This window comes from Anopheles bellator, chromosome 2 (assembly GCF_943735745.2).
Source record: "Anopheles bellator chromosome 2, idAnoBellAS_SP24_06.2, whole genome shotgun sequence".
Taxonomy (NCBI): domain Eukaryota; kingdom Metazoa; phylum Arthropoda; class Insecta; order Diptera; family Culicidae; genus Anopheles; species Anopheles bellator.
In genome coordinates this window covers 1,673,441-1,696,831 of record NC_071286.1, presented here as the reverse complement: position 1 = coordinate 1,696,831, position 23,391 = coordinate 1,673,441, and the positions used below count along the sequence as shown (strand labels likewise).

At 56.5% G+C, this 23,391-nt stretch overlaps 2 protein-coding genes and 1 long non-coding RNA gene across 3 annotated transcripts in view; all 3 read right to left on the bottom strand.

Annotated features, from left to right (window-relative positions):
• LOC131211679 (zinc finger protein 420-like) overlaps nucleotides 1-3,418 on the bottom strand; it is a 4,370-nt gene extending 952 nt beyond the window's left edge. Inside the window, exon 1 of the mRNA XM_058205254.1 lies at nucleotides 2,585-3,418. Within this exon, the coding sequence (XP_058061237.1) occupies nucleotides 2,585-3,382 (798 nt within the window). The 5' untranslated portion in view covers nucleotides 3,383-3,418. The remainder of the gene's footprint in view (nucleotides 1-2,584) is intronic.
• A 351-nt stretch (nucleotides 3,419-3,769) lies between these two features.
• On the bottom strand, nucleotides 3,770-4,623 carry LOC131211173 (uncharacterized). The gene is made up of 3 exons (XR_009156885.1): nucleotides 4,527-4,623; nucleotides 4,359-4,473; nucleotides 3,770-4,282 (listed from the first exon to the last, which is right to left on the bottom strand). It is a non-coding gene; the product is annotated as an uncharacterized LOC131211173 (long non-coding RNA).
• Nucleotides 4,624-5,183: 560 nt separating this feature from the next.
• LOC131211587 (protein purity of essence) lies at nucleotides 5,184-22,926 on the bottom strand. Its single transcript, XM_058205122.1, has 9 exons — nucleotides 22,808-22,926; nucleotides 22,533-22,630; nucleotides 21,931-22,370; nucleotides 19,291-21,858; nucleotides 18,739-19,226; nucleotides 14,614-18,671; nucleotides 14,180-14,546; nucleotides 5,642-14,124; nucleotides 5,184-5,575 (listed from the first exon to the last, which is right to left on the bottom strand). The coding sequence occupies exons 1-9, from the start codon at nucleotides 22,924-22,926 to the stop codon at nucleotides 5,442-5,444; spliced, it is 16,755 nt and encodes a 5,584-aa protein (XP_058061105.1). The 3' UTR covers nucleotides 5,184-5,441.
• Between the last annotated feature and the right edge of the window lie 465 nt (nucleotides 22,927-23,391).

Sequence of the window (23,391 nt, the reverse complement as noted above, 5' to 3'; positions counted from 1 at the left end):
ATGTTTCCAGAACATTCATATTTCTTGTTCGCTTGATCAACAGTGCAATACCTCTGATTCAAGTGCAAATCCGTTGCTGCATCCGGTGAGACAACTTCAGTTTTAATTGACAATTCTGTGCCAACCGTTTGTTTGGCAGAGTGCTCAAGATGTTCTTGATTGATTTGTGATTCATTCTCGTTGTTCTGCTCTTCGATAAATTTATGGACCAAATCATTCTTTTCATTGCATCGCCAACGAAAGCGATCCATTTTTTTCAAACGCGATTCGCATATCGTGCACAAATACGATGGAACTCGAGGAGAGAATGCAAGCTGTAAAAATATGAGTATCATAGACCAGTTTTACTTGTGGAACAAGTTGAGATGTCCGTTGCTACAATTTAACTACCTGTACACCGGCAAAATCGAAGATTTTTTGTACTTTATATTGTCCGGATTCGTCGCGCGTTAGAGCATCCAAAGCATCATCGTTCGACAGACACCATCGACATATTTTTGCGGTTCTGGAAAATAACTTGCTATCATACCTTTCAAACCTTATTGAACACCAACTTACTCAACATCACCCTCTTTCCTTATCAATGCCGAAGAATCCATTTTGACTGTAATCGTCTACTTAAGCGATTTTGTAAAATCGTTCATTTTGCACTTGTTTATTAAACAAATTCTGCTCCAATGTGTTTTGCCGTTTGACAATCGGTGATTTTTGACAGCTCCTGGGCGTCGAAAGTTCGTCAACAACGGCGCTGCTGAGATCCTCCTGAGTTGCACTGAGCGCACTCATTTCGATCATTTAATTTAAAACGTTTTATGATTTGTGGTCAGCTGCTTTCGATTTGAATCAGAATTGGGGCTTGCTTCAGCTTGTTCGATGTTATAAAAACCTGTCGTGACTTTCTAGAACTCTCCGTTACGGTTGTGTACGTGTTCCTTAGTTTTACAGTTTCCGTCTTACTGCCAATCGTTTACTAACATTCTTTTATTGAGGACCGTAGGCCTACTGCACCAACAGTGAAAGCCTCGGACGTTAGAAGCCAACATCCGTTCCCAAGGAGCAACTATGTCCGTTTTCCCGTCCGTTTTTACCATCCGACGGACGTCGAACTGTTGAAAATTGCGTACCACAAATGTAGTCATTCCGGCAACACTGCCAGTCGGCAGCACTGTCTATAGCTAGGTTCGCGCTCTTTTGAATCTATTTCTCCCATCTTTCTACGAACGTAAGTCGCGTTCAAACTCTCAACGATTACAGGCAGAATAAAGCCACCATTGATTCCAACCACGCGCAACCTGACTACCGTTTAATATTAAACACCAACGAACGACCGTTTTACCGTTTTTAGTCTTCGTGTGGCCTCCCAGTGTGGGTTGTGATCACACGAGTGTGATCACTGGCAGATTAGTTCCAAAGTACGCGGAGGGTCTTGTTACCTGCGCGAACTGTTCTAAATTTAAACGAGTTCACAACCGTCCGTTTTGGTGTCCGCGTCGTCAGCGCGCCGACGATCCGAAAGCTCGTGGCTCCTTTGGGGTGTTTCTACGACCACGTTTGCAGTCGGCATATCAACGTTTTATGATTGTTTCTGATGGAGTGGAGTTCTTATAACACTTTTCAAGCAATTTCAAGCAATAGTATGTAGCAAATATAGGGGTATAACGGTGCTCAATGCCGCCTATAAGATCTTCTCCCTCATTCTGAAGGAATGACTAGCCCCTTAAGTCGATGAGATAGTTGGCAACTATCAGGGAGGATTCAGAGAAGGAAAGTCTACCACTGATCAGATTTGCACCATGCGGCAAAGATGATTGAGTACAGGCAGAACACATATCACATCTTGTGTGAACCCATGACTAGTTACGGAATAACGGCCAAACTTACCAGACTTGTTAGAATGACCATGACCAACGTCACAAGCCAGCTGATGGTGGATGGATAGCTCCCCAATCTCTTTGCTAACACCAAGTGATTGCGCCAAGGAGACAGCTTAGCTTGCCTCCTCTTTAACATCGTGCTGGAACCATCCGAGACTCGGGAGTCGGGACGAGACCTCGGGGACTACTTCAAGTCTACTAACCAGATCCTGGGCGATGCTGATGGCGTTGACGTCATTGGTCAAAGTCTCGGTCGTTTAGTGAACAGGACCAAATTCACGATGGCACCATCATCAGCGGCCCTACCAAAACCTTCGCGGAGGTGACCGAAAGTTCGAAGTTGTCTAGATCTTCATCTAGCGGAGGTCAAAGGTAACCAACAACGAACCACCAACCGGTCATTCTATAGTCTGAGTAAACTATTTTGCTCACATCTCGCGTCGAGACGGTCGAAGGACCTCACTGTCGAGCAGCATAAACGTCATAAGATCTTCTGCCGTTCTCTTAGTCTTCTTAGGTCGTTGCTTGAAAGATTTCTTATTTTATTCAAAAACCAGTTTCTAAGGAAAATAATTGTTATTAGGCTGATCGTTGCAGATTGTGAACTTTCGCTAACTGTTATCGTCAAATTCATACATTCATACAATCAAAGATACAAAATTCAAACATATTCTAACCCAAACTTAAATGAACAATGAAGATTAATGAGGTCCATCCTTCTTGTGAATTTTTTTGGAGTGACGGGCTAGAGTGCCTGATGACCTGAACGCTTTGTCACAGACTTTACACTGGTATGGCCTCTCGTCAGTGTGAGTGCGAATGTGATCCTTTAGCTTAGACGACTTTGCGAACGTTGATGAACAATAAGGGCACTGATACTGTTGGTCCTTATTGTGAATTTTCGAATGGTCTGCAAGACGGCTTGATGAATGGAAGGCTTTGTCACAGACTTTACACAGGTATGGCTTTTCGCCAGTGTGAGTGCGGATGTGGATTCTCAATTTGTTAGACTGCGCGAACTTTGATGAACAATAGGGGCACTGATGCTGTTGGTCCTTATTGTGTATTTTCGAATGATCTGCCAGATTGCTTGAAGTCCTGAATGCATTGTCACATACTTTACACTTGTATGGCTTTTCCCCAGTGTGAGTGCGGATATGAATCTTTAGGTTAGATGACTGTGCGAACGTTGATGAACAATAAGGGCACTGATACTGTTGGTCCTTATTGTGAATTTTCGAATGAAGTACCATACTGTGGTGTGATTTGAACGCTTTGTCACAGACTTTACACTTGTATGGCCTTTCGCCGGTGTGAGTGCGGATGTGGATTCTCAATTTGTTAGACTGTACGAACTTTGATGAACAATAGGGGCACTGATGCTTTTGATCCTCGTTGTGAATTTTTGAATGAAGTACCATACTGTGGTGTGATCTGAATGCTTTGTCACAGATTTTACACTTGTAAGGCATTTCGCCGGTGTGAGTGCGGATGTGTACCTTTAGCATGCTTAAAAATGGATATGTTGCCGAACAATGAGGGCAGTGGTGCTTATGGTATTTGGAACGGCTTTTGCTACGGACGTCCCGAGTTCCTGGATTCAATACGTTTTGAGTTGTTTCTGCTGTTGAATCATCAGCACACCTATTGTCTGTCACGGTCACAGGATGATCCTGCTCGTGATCGAGAACATTACCCTTTGTTTGCAGCTGATGCTGTCCATCGACCTCTTCGTACTCTGATTTGATTGCAATTGGATTTTCCTCTGCCTCGAATAAATCATCCGGTATATTGCCACAACATTCATATGTCCTATTCGCTTGATGAACAGCTCTACACTTCTGATTCAAGGGCAAATCCTTCGCCTCATCCGATGTGGTAACTTCAGTTTTAATTGACAACTTTGTGCTATCTGCACACAGGTTTCTTGACACAGAGTGATCTTCTCGATCCTGACAGAGCAATTCTAAAGAATTTGTTTGCAGGTCGTCTTGTTCATGATCCAGTTTAACATTCGTTTGCCGCCGATACTGCTCACCGACATCTACATACTCTAATTTGATTGTAATTGGGTTTTCTTCTACTTCGAATGGTTGGTTGCCACAACATTCATACGTCCTGTTCGCTTGATGAACGTTACAACATTTCTGATTCAACTGCAAATCCTTCGCTGTTTCAAGGAAGGAAACGGTTTTAATTGACAATGGTGTGGCAACCGTTTGTTCGCCAGAGTGGTCAAGATGGTCTTGAGTGATTTCTAATTCGTTGTTCACTGTATTCTGCTGTTCGATAAATTTTTCGACCGAATCATTGTTTTCAATGCATCGCCAGCGAAACAGATCCATCTTCTTCAAACGCTCTTCGCACATCGCGCACAAATACGATGGAACTCCATGTAAGATATTAATCTGTAAAAATAAGAGTCTCATAGAACAGTCTCCCTTGTGGAGCAGAGTGAGTTGTCTGCTGTTACAATTTTACTACCTGTGCACCGGTGCATTCGGAGAGCTTTTGAAGTTTAGATTGTCCGGCTTCGCCGCGCGTTAGAGCATTCAAAGCATCATCGACCGACAGACACCATCGACATACTTTTGCACTTCTGGAATATAATTCGCTATTATACCTTTTAATCCTTATTGAACATCAACTTACTCAACACCATGCTCTTTTTTAATCAATGCTAAAGACTCCATTTAACTGCTATCGTTTTTTAAACGCTTTTGTAAAATCGTCCACTTTGCACTTGTTTACTAAACAATCGAATGCTTCAATGGAATCTGCCTTTTGACAATTGGTCTGTTTTTGACAGCTTCTGGGGGCCAAGTTCGCGCGCTTGTGAGAGAGCCGCCGCTCTTTTCAAACTAAAAAAACAGTTACAAGGTGTATCAAGTTTGTGTGAATTTAAATAATGATTATAGTATTAAGTATAGTTTTGATGTATTATATCAAACGTTTAAATAATAATTCCTACAGACGCAATGGGTAAAGCTCTTCGATCATTTTATATCCCTGTTTATCCTCGAATCATAAGTCATTAGATTTTTATCAGAAATTCGATCAGATCATAATCATCATAATCAGATGATTATGCGTCCCATTTTACATAAAATGTTGTTTTTGATCAAAACACGTGGAAAGAAAACTAAAAAGTTCTTCCTAACCACAAATACCACCAGGATATCTGCGATATCTGCGATTATGAAGCAGAACGGGCGGAGCTGACCGAACTGACCGTTGCTTTTCGGTCCCCGAGCCGGATGCTCGATTAAGAGGATATTAAACAACAAACGCTGACACGCATGATGCAAGATATTTATTAAGTGCTGAGTGTTTATGACAATATGCTATAGGTTCCCACCACACAGCGCATGGTTATGGTTAAAATATTTCAGCGTTAAAGCGCTCCATCGGTGCGATCGGTGCAGCAGCTAAGAAAGGGAGAGAGCTGAAGCTCGCACGAAGAAGTGTGTAATTTTCATAATGTTTCGTAGACATAATTTTGCGATTATTTCGTTTGACGAAGCACCTGGGCTTATGATTTCGACCGTACGCGAGAGTGCGCCCCTTTTATTCCGGTGCACCGGTGCCACTAGAGCTGCTGGTGCCTGCGCCACTGCTGCTCGAACCCCCGCCTGGGGACGGCAAAGCCTGAAGCAGCTCCTCCATCCACCCGTCCGGGTTGTCGATGTCCCCGAGCAAACCTAAGAGAGATAGGGGACGGAAAAATGAAACGAACGAAAAGGTACAAGGTGGGGTGTGCTTCTTACCGGCCACGTCACAGAACTCGCCAAACGAGGCGCACGGTAGGTACTCTTCGGCGAACGTTTGCAGCGTGCTGTCGGCCGATTTGAGCAGCGTCTCGTCGTTCCGGCGGATGTAGTTGAACAGCGAGATGGGCCAGTCCTCCAGCTCCTTGGGCGGGGCGACCCCACGGAAGCTGTCCCGGTACAGGAGCTCCGTGAGGGCCCAGAACATGAGGTACGGCTTGTAGACGCTGTAGTCCTTCGGGCGTTTGTCGGCCGGTGCCAGGAACTTGCACACCGAGTTCGGGCTGACGTGGCGCGCGTGACCGATGGCGATGAGGCGCCGCAGGTGCGCCAGCTTGTAGCGAGCCCACAGTTCGGGCGTGTGCAGGGCCAGCGACATGGTGAGCAGATAGATCGGGCCCTCGGCGTCGTACGCAACCTCGAGCCACCGCTCCGAGGGGCGCTGCTGGAGATACGCGCTCAGAAACATCTCCTCGCGCGAGTACGAGCGTGACGAGAGCAGCGTGTAGAGTCCGTAGAACAGCAGGTACGCCACCAGGTGCATGTTGGACTGGGGACCGCCGCCACCGGCGTCCTCGTGGAAGCTCTTCTCCTGGGCGAAGCGCCACAGTAGCAGCTTCAGATCGTGCATCGAGCTGCTGAACGTGATCTCGCAGCGCTGCGTACACTCCTGCATGTAGTTGTTGTGGCGCGCCATCGAGGACGAGAAAGAGGACTCGCTCACGTCCGGACCCCACAGCGGCAGAAGGCCATTGCAGCGCGTGTTGGCATTCTGCAGCGAGGCGCTTTCCCACTCATCGCGGGATCGCGCCAGCCGGATCGCGTTCATGTGGCAGTCCACGTGGACCACGTTGAAGTGCGTCACCGTCGTGTAGCCGATCGTTTTCTTCTGCTTCATTTCGTACTCCTCCACGTTGGCGCGCTTGGTGAAGGTGTAGATGCCGAGCACCTTGTTCGGCTGGCACGCGTAACCCTCGCGGCAGATGAAGCACGCCAAGCCGGTCTCCTCGCGCAGCTTCTCGATCTGCGATAGGATGGCGCCCTTGGCCGTCACCTGCCCCTTCTCGTTGGTGCGCATACCGAGCGCGTCCAGTTGCTTCTCGCGCGTGGCCATCGCTAGCCGCTTCTTCTCGGCGCGCGTGAAATCGCGCACCTCCTGCACGCGCTTGGCCGTGGCCAGCTCGGTGCAGAGCGCCTCCAGCAGGTTCTCCGCCAGCGAGCCCACGTGCTCGTCGCTCGAGACCTGCTCCAACCGGTGGATGATCGGTATGATGTCCTTGGCCACGGCGAGCTGCGTTGCCTCGTGCTTCGTGGCCAACCCCGTCAGGGCGCGCAGGATGTACTTGAGCGAGGCGCGCGAAATGAACTCCTTCAGCTCGTCCGAGTCCGTGCGTAGCAGCGTCGGCTTCACACAGGGCGCGTGCGACCGGATGTACTCCAGGGCCCGATCGACGATCCCCAGACCCATGATGTAGTCCTTCAGCGTACCGCCGATCGAGTTGTGCTCGATGCCGGTGGTCAGCACGCAGAACAGCTCCATCTTGAACTCTTCCTCGGCCGTCCGCTCGGCGTCGAACCGATCGAAGTCGAACACCACGCGAAAGTGTTCGCACAGTAGCGCCATCTTGATGTCGTTGCCGTACACGAGCGCGGCCAGCACGCGGATCAGGTGCCGCAGCACCGACGGATTGTTGCGCACGTTGGCGCAGTTGGTGCACGAGAGGAGCGCCTGCACGTACTCGGGGCCACCGAACGTGAGCGAAAACTGCAGGAACGAGTCGAGTGTGTCGGATGCCGCCTTCGACAGGATCGTCTCCATGATCTCGAGCAGCTGCTCCGTGACGGCCGATTGCTGGGCGTCGCTCTCGGCACTCTGCAGACACAGTTGGAGCACCTTCAGGAGCGTGTTGATGGCGCCCAGCTCCGGCTGACAGAGAACCTCCTGACAGCGGCGTACCTTCACGCTCAGCAAGAACAGCTTCAGCAGCACCTGCAGGAGCGTGCGCGACTTGGACACGTTCTGCAGGCTGCCGATGCGGTCCAGCATCACCTTCAGCCCCCCGCAGTCGGCCAGCACGTTGGCCATGCGGTACAGCTGCTCATTGTCCACCTCCTCCTGGCTCTTGGCATTAAGCGTCTCGATGAACTCCTCGGTGGCGTCGCCCAGGAGCCCGCGCATCCGGTACACGATGCGCATCGCGTCCCGCTCGCCGCCCTCCTGCAGCCACACCTTCTTGTACACCTCCTTGACCGGCAGATCGAGGCTAATGATCTTGTTGTGCACCAGCAGCTCCATCCCGTTGTCGTCGTCCAGCAGCGCCACGAGCTCGCAGTCGATGCAGATCTTGTTCTTGACGTCGCGCATCAGCGGACCCAGGCCGGCCTCGTTCGAGGGGTACGGGTTGCCGAGCATCCGGCCCTGCAGGTAGTCCTCCTGGTGCGGGTCCTTCTCGAGCGTCAGGAAGAACTCGCCCACGTCGTTCTCCTCCGGGTGGATGATCGAGCAGAGCCGCTCGAACATGAAGACCGGCGTCTTGACGTCGCTCGTCGGCGTGCGGCGCACCGTGTCGATGCAAACCGCCATGAACGCGGCCGTCTCCTCCTCCGTCCCGGTCGTCATTTCCTCCAGCATCTCCAGCAGCTTACCCTGCGCATCGTCGATCAGGCGCGTACGCTGCACGATCAACTTGCGCAGATCCAGGTAGCCCTGCAGCACCGGCCCCAGCAGCTTACCCTTGTACGTCTTGCGGATCTGCGCGTTGTCGAGGAACACGCCCATCAGCTCCACTAGCTGGCGGAGCGCATAGCCCTGGGCCAGGTCCGTCGAGAGTGTGGTCTCCTCGAGCCGGTGGATCTTTTCGATCTCCACCGTCACTAGCTGCACCAGCAACTGCAGGACGCCCTTGAGCGCGAGGTACTGGCGCGATGGGCACTCGTCCGCGATCAGCCGGTAGACGGTCAGGAACTCGCCGCTCGCCTCGCCACTTTCGCCGACGTAGCGCAGGAAGCCGGTCAGCAGATTGAGCATCTCGCGCTTGCGCTCCGGCGTACGGCTCAGGGACGCGATCAGGGCGCAGGCCATCGTGCGACCGAGCCGCGAGTTGGTGTTGAACAGGATCGGCTGCAGCCAGGTGGCCGCCTGCAGTTCCAGCGGCGCCGGAGGGACGCCCTTGGCGAGGGCTCGTTGGCGCCACCGTTTGGCGTACTTTTCAACCAGATACGCATTCCGCACGGCGTTGCGCCGCTGCTCCAGGGCCGATCGGAACCCGCCGAGAGCGGACTGTGCTGGGGCTGCTGCTGGGGGTGGTGGTGGCGACGAAGACGACGAGGAGGATGTGCCTCCTGTCGCACTGGCGACCGCCGCTGCCGCCGGTTTCCTGGGTGCCGCCGGAGGCATCCGAGCTTTCCAGGCCGCAAACGTGTGGTTCGTGTCGCCCGCGATCCACTTCTCGTAGCTCAGCGTGAGCCCGTCCGTCGGGTGCACGGTGCACAGTTGCTGAACCGTGGTCTCCTTCGGTCGCGCCAGCGGTGGACAGATCAGCGACTGCACGATGCGCAAACACGGGTGGATGACGGCCGTGGCGGGGCCGCGCGGATCGCGCGATGCCTGCAGAAACAGCTCGATCACCGTGCGCAGCTTCATCTCCCAACAGCTGTCCTCCTGGCCGACCATTGACTCCAGCAGGGTCATCTCGTGCCGTACGGCCGCATCGAGCGACACCAGGGGCACCGTGCCGGAGAGGGCCATCTTGACGCGATCGTGCAGCAGCCGACAGAGCGCCCCGGTGGCGTCGGGCAGATCGCGCGTCAGCAGACACAGCAACTGGCGCACTTCGTCCTGCAACTGGGTGGTTCCGCGTCGCAAATTGTTCGTCGCCAGTTCCTGCACCAGCCCCTGGCTGCACAGCCCCACCCGGCACGCCATGTTGGAGGCCATCGCGCGCAACAGCGTCAGACACTGTTCGGTCGACGCCAGGGCACAGCCGTAGCACTTGTTCATGGCCACCGTCGGACGATCGGCACCGACGCCGCCGCCGTCCGTCGCCGTCGGGACAGCGTCCTGCTGGCTGCGATCGTACGCCACCAGCTCCTTGCGACAGGCCTGCACCTTCTGGATGATCTTGCTCAGCTCCTCGAACGTCGACTTCGACTCGACGCAGTACTTTTGGGCCAGCAACTGGATCACGCGGTTCACCTGCGACGCCACGGTCGCCCCACTGCCGACGGACGACGCTCCGCCGATCAGCGACTCGTCCAGGGCCCGATCGAGCTTGTGCTCCGACACCTTCTGCACGAGCAGCTCCAGGATCTGCTTGTTGTTCTGCAGTGCCTTGTACGATCGGTCCGCCTTCTCCAGCGAGGCGTGGATCGACTGCACGGTTTTGGCCCGATCTTCGGCTGACTCGATCGGATCGACGGCGCAGCACGCCCGCCCGTAGATACTGTAGTCGAACTTGGCGTACTTGCAGAACCCGCACGAGTGGCACAGGAACGGGTCCTTCTCGTCGTAGTTGATGGCCCGGCACTTGTGGCACTGGAACACGTTCTCGCCACAGTTGCCGCACACGCCCGGGTTCGCGGGGACCACCGCGCTACACCGCGGACACTGGAGGCTCTCGCTCGAGCCGCTCACCGTCTCGTAAAAGTCCGCGTACTCGATCATGAGATTGCAGGCCGTGATCGGGAGCGAAAAGTCGATCTTCACGTCCGTCTGGCCCGACTGCAGCGTAACCTTGCGCGCCTTGTGCCACATCGACGGCCGATTCTTGAGCTCCACCACCGCCTGCACCGTGCGGTTGTTGTAGTAGATGTTGATCGTGCGCACCATCTTGGCCCGCTTTAGGTCCGTGATGCGCAGCACGATCTTAGAGATCGTGTGGCTCTGCACCAGCTTCACGATCGTGGTCGTCGTCGTGAACTTGGAATCCACCTTGACCGTCGACAGCTTGATGTTGCCGAACGGCAGCTCGGGGCTGTTGCACACCAGACAGGGCTCCGACTCGAGGTAGAAGCCCTCCAGCTCGAGCACGTGTGCCAACGCACTGTAGATCGGGGCGTTCGGGTGGCGCGACAGTAGCTCGTTCTGTTGCCGCAACACGGACACGGCCTGCGCCGTGTAATCGGGCAACCGGTCGGCTAGCGAGCGCGTGTTGAGCGTCAGGAAGCCGAGCAGATCGACAAACTGAGCCGTCCGCTTCCCGTACGCCGGCAGCAACGGCCACAGGCCCCACAGGCACTGCAGCAGCGATTCCTTGTGCAGCTCGGCGCTGTTCTCGTAGAACGCGTACACGAGCGCGTGGGCCTGCCAACGGATCGCGGTCGAGTTCGTTTCCAGCAGGAAGCTGCGAATGAACTTGCTCAGCACGGCCGGTGCCACCTGGTTGAAGATCTGGGCCACCAGCGCCACACACTGGGCCGGGTCAAACTTTGACTCCGATGGTGCCACCATCGTGTCCGACTCCTCCGACTTATCGCGATCTTTGCGATCCTTCACCGTCACCACAACGCCCCCCGCGGACGACTTTCCTGCCGCGGCCAGTGGATCGGAGGACTTTGCTAATGAAGGAACCGGGGCGACCACGACGGCTGCGGTGTTGCAGATGGCCGACTGCAGCAGTTGCAAGATGATCGTCGAAACACCTTCCTCCAGCTGGCAGCAGCTAATGTTGAGCAGCGACGACAGTATGTCGGCGTTGCGGACACAGAACTTTTGCCAGTTCCCGGTGCGGATCGAAGCGATCTCCTGGCACGCGCGGAAGTGCTCCGTTAGCTCGACCAGCGCGTCGTACCCGAGGATCGGTGTGGACGGCGCCGGCGTGCTGTGGTTGGCAGTTGCAACCGGGCTCGAGCCTACTTCGCAGCACTTTTTCACCGCCTTCATGTGCGTGTCGAGCGAGTGAAGATCGCGCAACTGGCGGTACTTTTCCTTGCTGCCGCAGATGTACAGCAGCAGCTTGCGGACCTGGCGGCGCAGGACCGGCGACTGCATGTACATCATGTACTCGCAGAGCGTGGCCGTCATGTACTCGCACAGCGAATGGTACCACTCGTGGGATGACGGGTGGCCCGACGAGAGCTTCAGGATCTGGTACGGCAGCCGGACCGCCATCTCGGTCAGCACCTGGGCGTACATCTCGAACACGTCGCTCGATCCCTTTGGGAACGGGCGCGTAAAGAAGGGCTGCATGTCGGGCGCGATGCCGTACAGGGTGGGCTTTAGCAGAATGTTTGAAGGGCCACCAGCGGCCGCACCGGAGCCGGAGCCGGCGCCGCTCGCACTGCCTCCCGAACCGTTGGCCCCGGCGGCAGCAGCAGCAGCAGCGGCGGCAGCAGCGGCGTTTGCTGCCGTCGAAGCGAGCCCTTCGTCGACGGTGACCGCCGTGGCCGAAGACTTCCAGTGCGGCAAAAAGGATTCCATGATCATCAGACAGTACGGGATGGCGTTGTTCTTCATGAGCGCATTCGCCGTCGCTTGGGCCACAAACGAAGCGTTGTCCAGCATGGCCTGATTAACGGAGGTGGAAGCGCCTGCCGCGGCGGCAGCTGCAGCCGCTGCAGCAGCGGCCGATGAAGATGACTTTGACTTCACTTTGCCCATCAGTACACCGATCAGGCGCAGCACGACGAGCTGAACCTCGGTTTTCGGGGTGCGGTGGGCCAACTGGTAGATCTTGGTCGTCGGTATCTCGAGCCGATCGATCAGCGCCTGCAGAAGCCGGGCCAGCACCTGCTGGTCGGCTTCCTGGCTGCCGTCCAGATCGGACGTCAGCACCAGGATTACCTGCATGAACGGGATGCACTGCGCGCCCGTGACCCCGTCGAGTGACGCAAAGTTGTCCACCAGCTTGCTGAGGATCGAGTAGCGCAGCACGTGCAGTTTCGTGGCGTTTTCATTGGCGGCATCGGATGAAGCCGGCTCCTGCTCGACGCCCGGGGCGGTTGACGGAGCAGCCGCAGAAGGGCCGGCGGCAGCGGCGGCGGTGGCCGCCGAGGCCACATTCGACGAGGTCGATGGTTGGGATGAGGTCGCCGCAAGCGGATCGACCACCGAAGTGCGCGGTGGTGACGGATTCGGTTGCTCTTCGTACGTCGAGCTGCGACCGGAAGTGCCACCGATGCTTTCCACTCCACTGCAGCCACTCTCCGAGCCTCCGCTACCACTTCCGGCGTGTTCACCGGCCGGCGATGTGCGGAGCGTCGATCCTTCCGTGGCCACGTTCGATAGCTCGTCATCATCCGATCCACCGCCGGACGCGTTCGAATCGACGTTGAACGACGAACCACCGGCGATGGCCGCCGCGAGACTCTGGCCACCCGCCACGGAGCCACTGTTGCGGTTGCTGTTGCGACCCTGGTACGCGGCGATGCTTTGCTGTAGCGTCGGCAGATCGACCTCGTTGTCCTGCAGGCTGAGCGCGATCGCGATCTCCATGATCGTGTCATCGTCCGTATCGGACGCTTCCAACAGGTGTGGGAACCCTACGCCCAGCAGTGCCTCGAGCGAGGCTAGCGCCTGGTTTCCGGCGGTCGGTTCGAGACCGAGTGATTCGATAGCGTCCACCTCAACCGCCATTCCTCCCACGGCGGCGGCGGCGGCGGCACCACCGCCAAAATCTTCATTTACCACCGCTGACGATCCGCTGCCCGACGATGGCCCGGCGACGGGTTCGCGAGAAGAACCTCCTGCTGCTGCTGCAGCTGCAGCCACCGCCGCCGCGGGCGCTGCCGAAGATGGTCCCCCGGCTCCACTGGCACTGGCCGACGGGGTCGGCGTGGAGCAAACGGGCGGACTTTCGATCAACACCTTGCGGCGCTTGATCTTCGGTCGCAGCAACCGGATCATGGCCTGTTTCGCGCTGTGGCTGATGATGGGGGCCGGATCGAGCAGCAGGCTTACGAAGAACTTGGTCATCCGCTCGACGAGCTCGGGGTCGGCCAGGGCAAACGCGTACACGATCTCCACCAGCGAGTAAATGACCGCCTCTACGTGGCACAGACCTCGCTTGACGATCGCCACCGGTTCCTCGAAGGCGGGCGTTATGAGGTACAGTTCCTTCATGAGCACCACCAGCCGTGACAATATGTGGAGTCGGTGCTCGGCACAGATCTTGGCCATCGCGTGTGGCCGCTGGATGGCGATGCTGCGCATCATCAGCACCGCCCGATAGTACGCCTCCGGATCGACGTCACCATTGTCGACCGTTTCGATCATTTGCTTCAGCTGCTCGTGGATGTAGTTCAGAATTTCGCGATCCTTGTACGCGTGGTACGCCACTTTGCTCGTGTGGCACGTCATCAGCACGTTGCGGGCATCGTGCTGCAGCACGTTGACGGTCGGGTACAGGATCAGTGTGGTCGCGACATCGATCGCCGACTGGCGGGCGGATTCTTCGGCGACCGGTCCACCGAGCAGCGAGAGCCCACTCTCTAGCACGTGCAACATTCCCGACAGCATCCGGTCGAGCGACGTCATGTACAGTCCGTCCCCGGATCCGCCGGTGCCGTCGCTGGCGGCAACCGGCCCGGTCGTTGCCCCCCCCAACACCGGTCGCCGGTTCACCATTGTTGCCGGGCGCGGATGTACCGACGACCGCAGCCGCCACAGCCGCCGCGCCGTTATTCAGCCCTGTACCACTGGACGCATCCTCCGCCTCTTCCGGCCAACCGAACACATCCTTCGTCTTGCCGTAGATCTTGATACTGTCCAGGATGGTGATGTGCTCCGCGTCGGCCGACGGACCCAGATGAATGCACAGCTTCTTGTCACTCTGCAGGCTCTCTTCGCGCGTTAGCGGCAAATCGAACCAGCGGGCCCGCGTGGCCACGGTAGGCACGGCTCGGCCGAGGATCGTAACCCTCTGCGGTGCCTTCGTTACATCCTGGGAGCCGATTTGAATGCGAACTCCTGCAAAAAGAAAGAATTGTTGCCGGTTAGATCATCGTCGTGATCGTCGTGTGTTCCCCCCTCTTACCCGTGATGACCATGTTCTGATCATTGTTCATCACATCGAGCGTGAATCCGTTCGCCTTGGTCGAAGTCACGTACAGGCCGGTTGAGTTTAGGCGATGCTTCAGGTGCTGCGTGTTGTAGATCTGCAACAGATCGTTCCCACCGTACTCGACGTCGTTCATGAGGGTGCAATGTTCGAAGAAATCAATCGGGAACACGGGCGCGGCCGGTACGCCAGCCGGACCGGATACGGTCCGATTTGCGGACGCAGCGCCGGCAGCGGCACCGGTGCCACCACCGGTCGCACTGCTACCACTGGCCGCCGCCGGTGCTTTTGTGGATTTTCGCGATCGCGACCGTGAAGGTTGCTTCGCGGCCGTCACCGAACCGCTGCCACCGCCGAACGATTGCAGGGTGTGCCCGATCGGTTGCACCTCGGGCGACAACCAATAGCCCGTGTTCTCGGGGTGGGCCGCATAAATACGCAAGCTGCCGTCCTCGCACAGCAGAATCAGTGTGGTCTTCTCCACGCCCGACACACTGTGCCGAATGGCGACCATGTCCATGATCTTGGCCTTGGCATTCTGGGCCTTAATTTCCTGCGCCATGTAGCCGTCTGGTTTGATCATGAAGATGACCGGATTGTTGAGGCTCTGCATCATCGCGCACACCAGCCCTGGGTGGCCGGCGATTTCCGTCCACTGGCAGAGCGGCTGGGTGGTCGCCTTCGAGAACAGCTTCGAGCTCGGATTGCACACCAGATTGATCACACACTTGACGCCCTCGTTGACGTTCGTGAGCGGCGCCATAAAGTTGCGGCCGGCCGCGTAGCTGAAGAACAGCAGCTGCAGCACGTGCGAGTAGTAGATGGACACACCGCCGGCCAGAATCTGCCCATTGTCGTCCGAGATCAGCGGGTGGTCCAGCTCGAGCGTGCTGGTCACGTAGAACGGGCCGTGCTTGGCCAGACTTTCGTCGCTCAGCGGCTGCGTGTAGATGTAGCCGAGTGAGGACATGATCAGCATATAGTACGTGCCATCCTGATCGTACACGAACGTACAATCGCGTATCTTGCCGCTCGGCACCAGGAAGTAGTACTGCGGGCTGTAGCTGTCGTCGGCCAGGTCGTAGATCTTCACGAAATCGGCCGTTACGAGCGCCAGCTTGGTCTGGGACGCGGGCAGCCAAATGGCGCGCTTGATGAAGTTGCCCGTTTCGAGCTGCGGCGTCAGCACGATGTGATCGTTCGCCGTGCCCGAGCTGGTGAACGTCAGTATGTGGCACTCCTTGAGCCCGCACACGGCCAGAAAGTCCTCGTTGGCCGGGTTCGAAGCGAGCGACAGCACCGTGCAGGGGACGGGCGCCGATGCGAGGCGCGTCAGCGTAAGCTTGCGCTTGGCCGCGTCGGCCTGCTTGAGCAGCGCCGATAGCTGCAGGATCGTGACCTTACCCTTCTCGTGCGAGATCGCCAACTGTTGGCGCTTGCCGTGGGGTGACGCAAGGCAGCAGAGGGCAACCCGGCGCACCAGGTTCGTCGACAGGAGCTGCTTGATCGTTTGGCCCTGCTCGCCCGAGTAGTTCATGCGCACGTTCTCGAAGGCGCCCTCCTGCGAGCCGAGCGTTGCGATCATGATCTCGTCGCTCAGCACGTACGACTTTTCCGGCTGATGGAGGCGCTCGAGCGCGTTACGCGCACGCCAGTGACAGCCGACCGGCGAGTAGCGGGCACAGTGCTCCTTGATCGTGGGCATGAGCGAGCTGAAGAACGCCAGAATGCACTGCACCACCGTCTTCCATTGGGCCGGGTTGTTGAGCGCTTCGCGCGACGATTCAATGATCTTGGCCAGATTCTGTTCCTTCTCGGCGGCGGACGAAGCGAAGCTGGCGACCGCACGGCTACTTCCCGGGGCGCCCGCCTCGTGCGCCGGGCTCGAAGGACGCCGGAGCCGCCGGAGGGCACCGGAAGCGGTGAGTAGCACACTGTCCGCACTGTCGGTTGTCCGCGGTAACAGCGCTGCCGCCGATCCGGAGCCGAGGATCGAGTCATCGCCCCCGTGGACACCGGACGAGTTGCTTCGTCGACTCAGCGCCTGGCAGGAGCCGTCTTCCTTCGCACCGCAGTCGCAGAAAAAGTTCCCGTACTTGGCGTAGCTGATGTCGTGGTTCTTGTGGCAAACCCGGGCACACACCGAACAAACACCGACACCGTCCACCATCTTGCACGTGTGGCAGTAGTACCAGTGCTGGTTCATAAAGTCCTTCTGCGTGATCGAGAACGTGCACAGCTTGTTGCCTAGGCTGTCCTCGTCCGAGTCCTCCAGCGTGCTGTCCTCCTCTTCGCCCCCCAGCTCGTCCAGCAGGTCGTCGGCGTCGAGCGGCGACCCATCTTCGTCCCAGGTCAACGCCAGGCTGCGCGTTCCCTTCGCGCCAAGCCCCAGCAGCAGATCGTTCATGTAGATCAATATGGCGGTCACGTTGTTAAACTGAATGGCCGCCTTCCAGCCCGTGCCCGGAGCCGCACCGCTCTTGCCGGCCCCTTCCAACACCTGGGCACGGCACACGTCCAACCACTCGATGGCCGCCGCGAACAACAGTGCATGACCGCGGCCCTTCCCCGCATCGGCCAGCGTGATCATCACGAGCAGAAGATCGGAAAACACGATCGCTTCCTGGCTCGGGGCCAGCAGATTGTGCCCGATCTGGATGAGTGCCTGAAAGAGCGCCTCGGACACGGACGCCGTGATGCGGTTCTCGGCCACAATGTACTTCACCAACGATTGCAGCAACATTCCGTTGCGCTCCAGAGCCTCGCCGGATGCATCGTCCGTCGGCGGCTTTTCGCCACAGTCCACCACGGCCCCGCCACCACTGCTGGTGCCCGCACCTTGCCAGCCGCCACTCCCTCCCTTCGTCATGCACTCGTAATCGATGTCCATCGCATCTTGTTGCTGCTGCTGCTCGGCGGCCGCCGGATCGATGGTGCTCGACGGGGCCGCACCTTCCGCCCCAGTCTCCGAGGTTCCTCCTGGCCGGCCGCTACCACCGGCCGTGGCCGATGTCGCTCCTCCGGCTGCCAACTGATCCGTTATGCTGGCCATTGCCGACACGGTGGCCATGTTCGTCGGTGTCGGAACGTTGCTCGAGTTGTTGGACGCGTTCGCCGTCAGACTGATGCCGCCCGGTCCGAGCAGAATGTGGCTGAGCCAGCTCTTCAGCCGCGACCCCTCCGTGACGGCCAGCTCGGCAATGCAGATGCACAACTCTTCCTCGTCGAACGGGGCATCCAGCTTTTCGGCGGCCTGGAACAGTTTCTCGAAGAACTGCAGCACGTGCGTCGAGTACGCCTGCGAAATGCTGGTCCCGGTGAAGGACAGCAGCACCTGCACCAGGTCGCCATCCTTGGTTTCGTAGAAAAAGTCCCGCATCGCCCGCAAGCCGTTCGGTGTGTCCAGCAGCGTCTCCCAGTACCGGAGGACGCTGCACAGCACCGACTCGTCGATGTTGGTGGCCCGCCGCGTGGCGCACAGGTCCGTGTACTGGATCAGAAATTGGTAACTGTGGCGCAGGATGTTCGAAAACGCGGCCAGCTGGTACGCCTCGCTGTTACTGTCACCCCCGAGCAGCGACTCGAGGCAGCGGTTGATGGATTCGTGCAAATACTCGGCCCGCAGATCGAACACCATCGGTATGAGGAGCTCCTTTAGGCGCTCGTCCAGCTTGTTGTCGTCGTAGTTTGGCAGCATGTAGTACACCAGATCGATCGCCGACTTGAAGGCGTGCTTCAGCGACAGCAGAATCGAGTACGACAGATGCTTCGAGGTCTCGGTGAGGTGCGCCTCGACGATCGTCAGGGTGTGCACCTCCACCGGGAACGAACCGCTGGTGAAGTTATCCTCGCTGACGCCCGACAGACTCTTGCGCCACTCGACCGTGATGACGTCCTTATCGTGCCCCGTGATGCACCCGACCAGTTGCTGGGCCAGCTCCGGGCAGAACGAATGTTTGGACCCAGCGATCGCGATCAATGGCTCCATCAAACAGGCTGGTATCTGGCCGCTCAGATTCTGGGACATCGTTGCACTGTGCACAGGGAACAGACAAGGGGTTAGCCAGCCGGATTGTTTTGCTCTGCTTTAAAGGCTCTTACTATGTTGCTACGCGCAGTATCTCCAACACGTCCAGCAGCGCGTTCATCAGCACCTTGGTCAAGTCAGCCCGAAACACTTCGGCCGCGACCGCTGCAATAGGTGACCAACTCTCACCCAACGACGGTTGACCGGTTTGGGTGGACGATCCAATCGGATCGCTGGATCCGGCTGCCTGCCCTCCAATCGATGTGGTCGAAGACGAGGCAGTGCTGGAGGACCCTGCGGCGCCACCTGCGGCGGACGATGCGCTGCCGGTCGATTTGCTCGTTTTCACGTTCACACCTTCCTTCTCGGCCCAGCAGATCGCGTACAGATGCGACACCAGGCTGTCAAGCAGAATGATCTGCGAGAGGCGCGGCTGGTCGGCGGAAAAGTTCTTCGCGAAGCTCTCCAGTCCGAGCACGGTCATCTTGAGGCTGTACTTCACATCGGACACATGATCCGTGAGTCGATTCCACATGGCTTCGGCCGATTGGGTGTACATGCCCTGTGGGGATAAAACGGGGGCTGCAATTGCGGAAGGTAACTGTGAGCGGAAGCTCGATGCATACCTGTTTCACCAAACTGTTGACGATTAGGTAGTGCGAATGGGTGATCGGATGCAGACAGCGGATCGACCACAGCAACGAGTGCAGATTGGGCGTTCTCTCCTGCATCAGCGCTTCGACGTGCTGCGTCGAGGGGGGCAACCCGAGCAGCAGCTTCCAGCAGAGACTGAAACAGTAGTGCACGGCGCACAGCGTTTGGAAGGGGATCCGCGCCAAGCACATGTCCGCAATGCCCAGGATGTCGATCAGGGCATCGATCAGCCACGGATACTTGAGCTTGTCGGGCGTGCACAGGATAAAGTTCCACGCCAACCCGTCCAGCTTGAATTCCTGCTGCACCTTGGCGTCGACCGTGGTGAGCGAGTAGAACTTGGGTTTCACGCCGCCAACGATGAACTCGTTCGCGAGCTTGCGGTGCTTGTCTTCGATATCCTTGCGGCAAAATGACATCAGCTTGGTTTTGTAGTTAACCAGATCGGCCAACTTCTGCTCGCCGTCGAGCGAAAACACACTGAACAGGTTCCAGCGAACCTGCTCGAGCAGCACATTCGGCGGATTGTACAGGTGCTTCATGAGATACTCGAGAAAGAGCAACAGTCGGGACAGCAGCATGATCTGGTGATCGCGCAACGGCTTCTCCGGCGTCACGCTTCGGCACACCTCCGAGCAGCGAATCACGCCGCCCGCGGTCAGCAGCAGGATGGACTTTTTCTGCATCAGATTGAGCGAGTGGAACAGAAACAGCAGCAGCTGTGCGTGCTCCACGTTGAGGTCCTCCACTTCCGACTCGTTCGGTATGGCCGGTGTTGTGCAGATGCCCTCCACGAGCGTGTTGACCAGCCGGTGCCACACCGACAGGCAGGCCGCTTCCTTCTCTTGCGAGGGCTTCAGCAGCAGAATCTGAACGAGCACGGCCAGCGTGCGCGGATACACCTGCAGGGGCCACACGTTCGAGTCCTGCGTCCACGGCGAAACGCCCAGGTGCAGCAGCAGAGCCGATTGCAGCGATTCGTTCAGCAACGAGTTCGAAATCAAATTGTGCAGATACTTGCCGACGGAGCCGGAAAATTTGACCATCGCGTTCTGCCACTGCAGGCAGCCCGAGTTGTCCTGCTCGCCGCGCGTCGAGTCACGGTCCAGTTCGCGCAGGATGTTCGCCATCAGCACCATCTGCTGTTCGCTCAGTCCCGTCTTTACGTACCGGTTCAGATACACGTGGTTCCCGCCCAGCGAGTTGTCGAAGAAGTTGAAAATCAGCGACGCCAGATACAGATACTCGTGCGGTTCGTCCTTGGCCGGCACGAGATTGCTGCCGTGGCGCCCCTTTTCATCCTTGTTTTCCTGCTCCTGCGACTCGGTCATCTCTTCGTTGGCTTCGGGGGAAAGCGTTTCCTTGAACCAGAGCCCCAGATAGCTGTCGCTGTCCTCTTCCTCCGGTTCGCTTTCCTCCGAACACGAGAACGTATCGTTAAAGTACGTCGTCGAGTCGCTGTAGCTCATCGGTTCGCCCTCGTTGGTGCTTTTGGTGTTGATTCGGCGAAGCGTGCACGCCTTACGATACGACACGGTGGCCAGGAATGTCAGCAGTTGCTGCAGCGTGGCACTGTTCAACACCCGGACGACGCGCTGGATCGAGGTGTACTGTCCGAGGATGTCGAAGCCGGCCGACTCGATGCTGCTGTACTCTTCCTCGTCCGTGCGCGAATCAATCTTCAGGTCATCGATCAGCTCCGTCAGCAGCGTAATGCTGTGGCGAGCGATGGCCGCGTTCAGCACGCCGAAACCTTGCTGCACCTTGAACAGATTCACCCGCAGCGCCGGTGACGGTTGAGCCGACGCTACCTGCGGCACATCGAGCGTTTTCAGCGGACTGCGCCCTTTAAGGCTCTCTTCGGAAGTTTTGGCCGTTACCGGCACGATCTGCTGCAGGCCGCTCGTGTTGCCCGACGCACCCATCGTTCCCTGGATACCGGAAATCAGCAACCAGGCGCCGATGCACAGGTGGTTCTGGTAGATGTGCGTGCGCGTCGAAGACTTCAAGATGGCTCCGATTTTGGTGAAAATTTCCAATCCCTTGTCCACGATGCCCCGGGCAAAGTCTTCTTCCTCCTCGGCCTCCTTCTGCGACTGGGCGCTGCTGCCGCCACCACCACCACCGGATTGTCCCTGCGTCTGTTGCAGCTGTCCCGAGGAGGCCGACTTTTGCGAGCCCGCCGTTGCCATGGTGAGCACGCTTGCTGCAGTCGACGTCAGCACACCGCAGTAGAGCGCCGAAATGCCGCACTGCGAGAGTAGCGTGATTTTTTTCGGTGTCAGTGGCTCGACCAGCGGCAGCGATATGGCCAGCAGCAGGTTAGAGATGTCCGATTCCATGAAGGTAAACATGGACTTGACGGAGTTGGCTTCGGTGCTAGTGACCGGAAGGTACAGCGGACGGCCAAGCATGGTGCACTCCTCGTACTTGATCCGATACTTGGCCAGCGTGGTGAGAGCGCTGGTGCACCAGTTCAGCAGCGAATTGCCGGCGTTGATCGTTTTCATGCAATGCAAATTGTGTTTGATGAATAGTTCCTGCAATGGGGTCATCGTTTAGTATCACGACGCATATAGCGAACCGACACGGTCGGGACACTACGTACGTACCGTGCAATCGATTTGCTCTTCACTGAGGGCCGAGAAAGTGAACACTCCGTTGCCCAACGGTGTAGTCAGCTGCTGTAGGATCACTGTCGACAGATCCGAACGAGACCGCTTCATCTCCACCTTGGGGCTGTCCTTGTCGGAAGTGCCGGAACCCGAGCTGCCACTGCTGCCGCTTGCGCTACTAACCGACGAGGGTTTGTTGGTCGGGATTTCAGGATACTTTAAGTACTTCATACCGGACACCGATATGATGGACGAGACCGCACCGCCACCACCGGTTGCCGGTTGGTTTTCGTCGGTCTTTTTCCCTTCGCAAAGGATCTTCAGCGCCATCAGCAGAATGCTGGGCTTGCATGGTGCCGTCGAATCCAGGTGTTGAATTACGTAACGGATCAATACGGATGAAGCTTCGGTGTACTGGGGAAGTTTTGTTTGTGACACTAAAGGGCGAGAGGAAAATAAATAATCACAATCAGCAATCACATTACGAAAGCCGATTTCGCAACAACTTCAACCATGACGTTGCGCGTTCAAGAAAAATCAATACAACTATGGCCGACAGTGGCTGGGGCACTGCAAGGGGGCCACAGTATAGCACTTACGCGATGTGACCTGGTTAGCGATATTTTCAGCTGCCAGCACGACAAAGTTGTCGAAAAACTGCTTGCTAGCCGGATCATGTTCGAGGATTTCATTTTCACTAGTTCGGGAGGGCAGAGACACGAGAAAAAACGATTAGTAAAGTTTTGCCATGCTGATTCACGATTGCGTTGCAGAATGGGGCGAAAAAAAGATGGACACCCTAGCATAGGGGAATTTTCACTTCAAGTTTACGCTTCACAGGGAGCCCGTGGGCCGGATATAACACACTACGTACTTTTGGATGATGGCTTTGACCAAATTGGTCATATCATTTTTGCCTATACTTTCACTTGACGATGAAACAAACGGTTTTAAAATTGCAGCCCAATCGGTACCTCCCGAATGGGCAGCCATTTTGGACCATTATGACAAGCAGAGCCATCTTCGACTCTGAGCTCTAACCAAAGGGGAAAACTAACAAAGCAAAGGGGAAAACTGCCTTCAAACGTTGGCAGTAATGTCACTCAGGAGCTCGTGGAGCTAGGTCAGCGGGTTGAGAAGTTGGAATTTTTCGCCAGCAAAACAGGGTTGCCAGTGGAACTTTGGATTTAACTTAAGTTATCTACAAATGCATTTAAAAGTCTATAATTTCAAAGCACATTATCAAACTACGCCGAAAATAAAGTGTTGCTGTTTAATGGTTGTTCAACATGCCCGTCCCACTCTTTCTGCTGCTCTGCCACCACTGCAAATCAAGCATTATAAAGTGTCAACATAGAAAATGGGTCCGTCTGGTCTCACTGGTGCTGTTTGTTTACGTTCGCGATCAGCTGATGACCTGATTACCCCTTAAATTTGCCGGCAATTCCAGCGTCTCGT

Excerpts from the sequence above, each read along its gene's own strand:
- LOC131211587 (XM_058205122.1), bottom strand. The coding sequence starts at position 22,926 with ATGGCTGCCCATTCGGGAGGTACCGATTGGGCTGCAATTTTAAAACCG. Across the intron at positions 22,371-22,532 it reads CGCTAACCAGGTCACATCGC|TGTCACAAACAAAACTTCCC; the intron begins GTAAGTGCTATA and ends CTCGCCCTTTAG. Across the intron at positions 18,672-18,738 it reads ATACTGCGCGTAGCAACATA|TGCAACGATGTCCCAGAATC; the intron begins GTAAGAGCCTTT and ends CCCTGTGCACAG.